General features: G+C 45.5%; 1 protein-coding gene across 3 annotated transcripts in view; it reads right to left on the reverse strand.

The window, feature by feature from the left end:
* Positions 1-1459, reverse strand: part of LOC105518811 (thiamine transporter 2) — a 29480-nt gene that overhangs the window by 10902 nt on the left and 17119 nt on the right. For all 3 annotated transcript variants that reach the window (XM_011951944.1, XM_011951947.1, XM_011951946.1), the window contains one exon: positions 15-207. In XM_011951944.1, coding sequence (XP_011807334.1) covers positions 15-207 — 193 coding nt within the window. The remainder of the gene's footprint in view (positions 1-14; positions 208-1459) is intronic.

The following is a 1459-nucleotide window of genomic DNA, read 5'->3' on the forward strand; positions in this document are numbered from 1 at the left end:
CTGGTAAAACTTACACTGCTATGGTTATAAGAAGCATATAGCTGGACTTGAATATCACATAGCCAGCATAGCACGCCCAGATGTTGGCTGTGTAATGCATGAGAAATAGAGAACCTGCATTGACAACTGAGAAGACCGCCAGAGCCAGCTCTCCCAGAAGGTCCCAGTTGACTTTCACATAACCCACTGCAAAGGCAGCCACAGCCCCTGAAAACAAAACATTGAAGGCAATCAAACACAATGACTTTGCATGCAAGAAAGTATCAACGCCCTCTCTTAAAAACCCAGGTCTCGGGTAATTTTGAAAGATAAATACATTGCTCTCACAAAATTGTGTGATTAACCTGAATGTGGATCTATCCTTTTTTCAACCACGTCTTCTTTTGGCTTTTCTTTTCACTTGCTATTCTTTTGGTCACTTAGTCATCACACTGTTTTTTTTTTTTTTTTTTGTGATAGAGTCCTGCTCTGTTGCCCAGGCTGGAGTGCGGTGGCCGGATCTCGGCTCACTGCAACCTCCCGGGTTCAAGCCATTCTCCTGCCTCAGCCTCCTGAGTAGCTGGGACTACAGGCACCCGCCACCATGCCCAGCTAATTTTTTGTATTTTTAGTAGAGATGGGGTTTCACCATGTTAGCCAGGATGGTCTCGATCTCCTGACCTCGTGATCCGCCCGCCTCGGCCTCCCAAAGTGCTGGGATTACAGGCTTGAGCCACCGCACCCGGCCTAGTCATCACACTTTTAATTAGTATCAACTATATACCAGGCACTGTACTCTCCAGAGGGGCCAGAAAGGTTCCTAACCACAGCAGTGTGAGGAGAAATGATGCATTAACCTAGTCACTGAACACAACATGCAGGGATGGAAAAGGATGAAATAAATTCTCTGGGAACACATCTGGCCTCTCTATTTGCCTTTCTTTTCTCAGTTTTTTGCTGTAAGTCTTTTTCAGTGATGAGTATCAGATGTGTTACACAGATAGCTTTAGTCTTTTTTCTTGCCCCACCCAGTGTTAGTCTTTATTATGAATCTTTAGGAATCTTAGTCTTATTTCCAATCTCCACTCTAAAGTCTTCAACATCTGACGTAATTTACTTGAGAAGCTTTGGGTGAAAACGTCTGTATAGACTGACAGAGTTCAAGAAATTGAATAATTGACAGTAATTAGGGTTAGTACTTGTGTGTGGTTCTCTTCAACAAAAGTAAAAGGTATTTAGGGCTGGGGACAGTGGCATACTCCTGTAATCCCAGCACTTTGGGAGGCCGAAGGGCGTGGATCGCTTGAGGTCAAGAGTTAGCGACCAGCCTGGCCAACATGGTGAAACACCGTCTCTACTAAAAATACAATGATTAGCCAACATGGTGGCGGGCGCCTGCAATCCCAGCTACTCAGGAGGCTGAGGCAGGAGAATCGCTTGAACCCGGGAGGCAGAGATTGCAGTGAGCTGAGATCGTGCC

Source organism: Colobus angolensis, unplaced genomic scaffold (assembly GCF_000951035.1).
Source record: "Colobus angolensis palliatus isolate OR3802 unplaced genomic scaffold, Cang.pa_1.0 Scaffold33, whole genome shotgun sequence".
NCBI lineage: Eukaryota > Metazoa > Chordata > Mammalia > Primates > Cercopithecidae > Colobus > Colobus angolensis.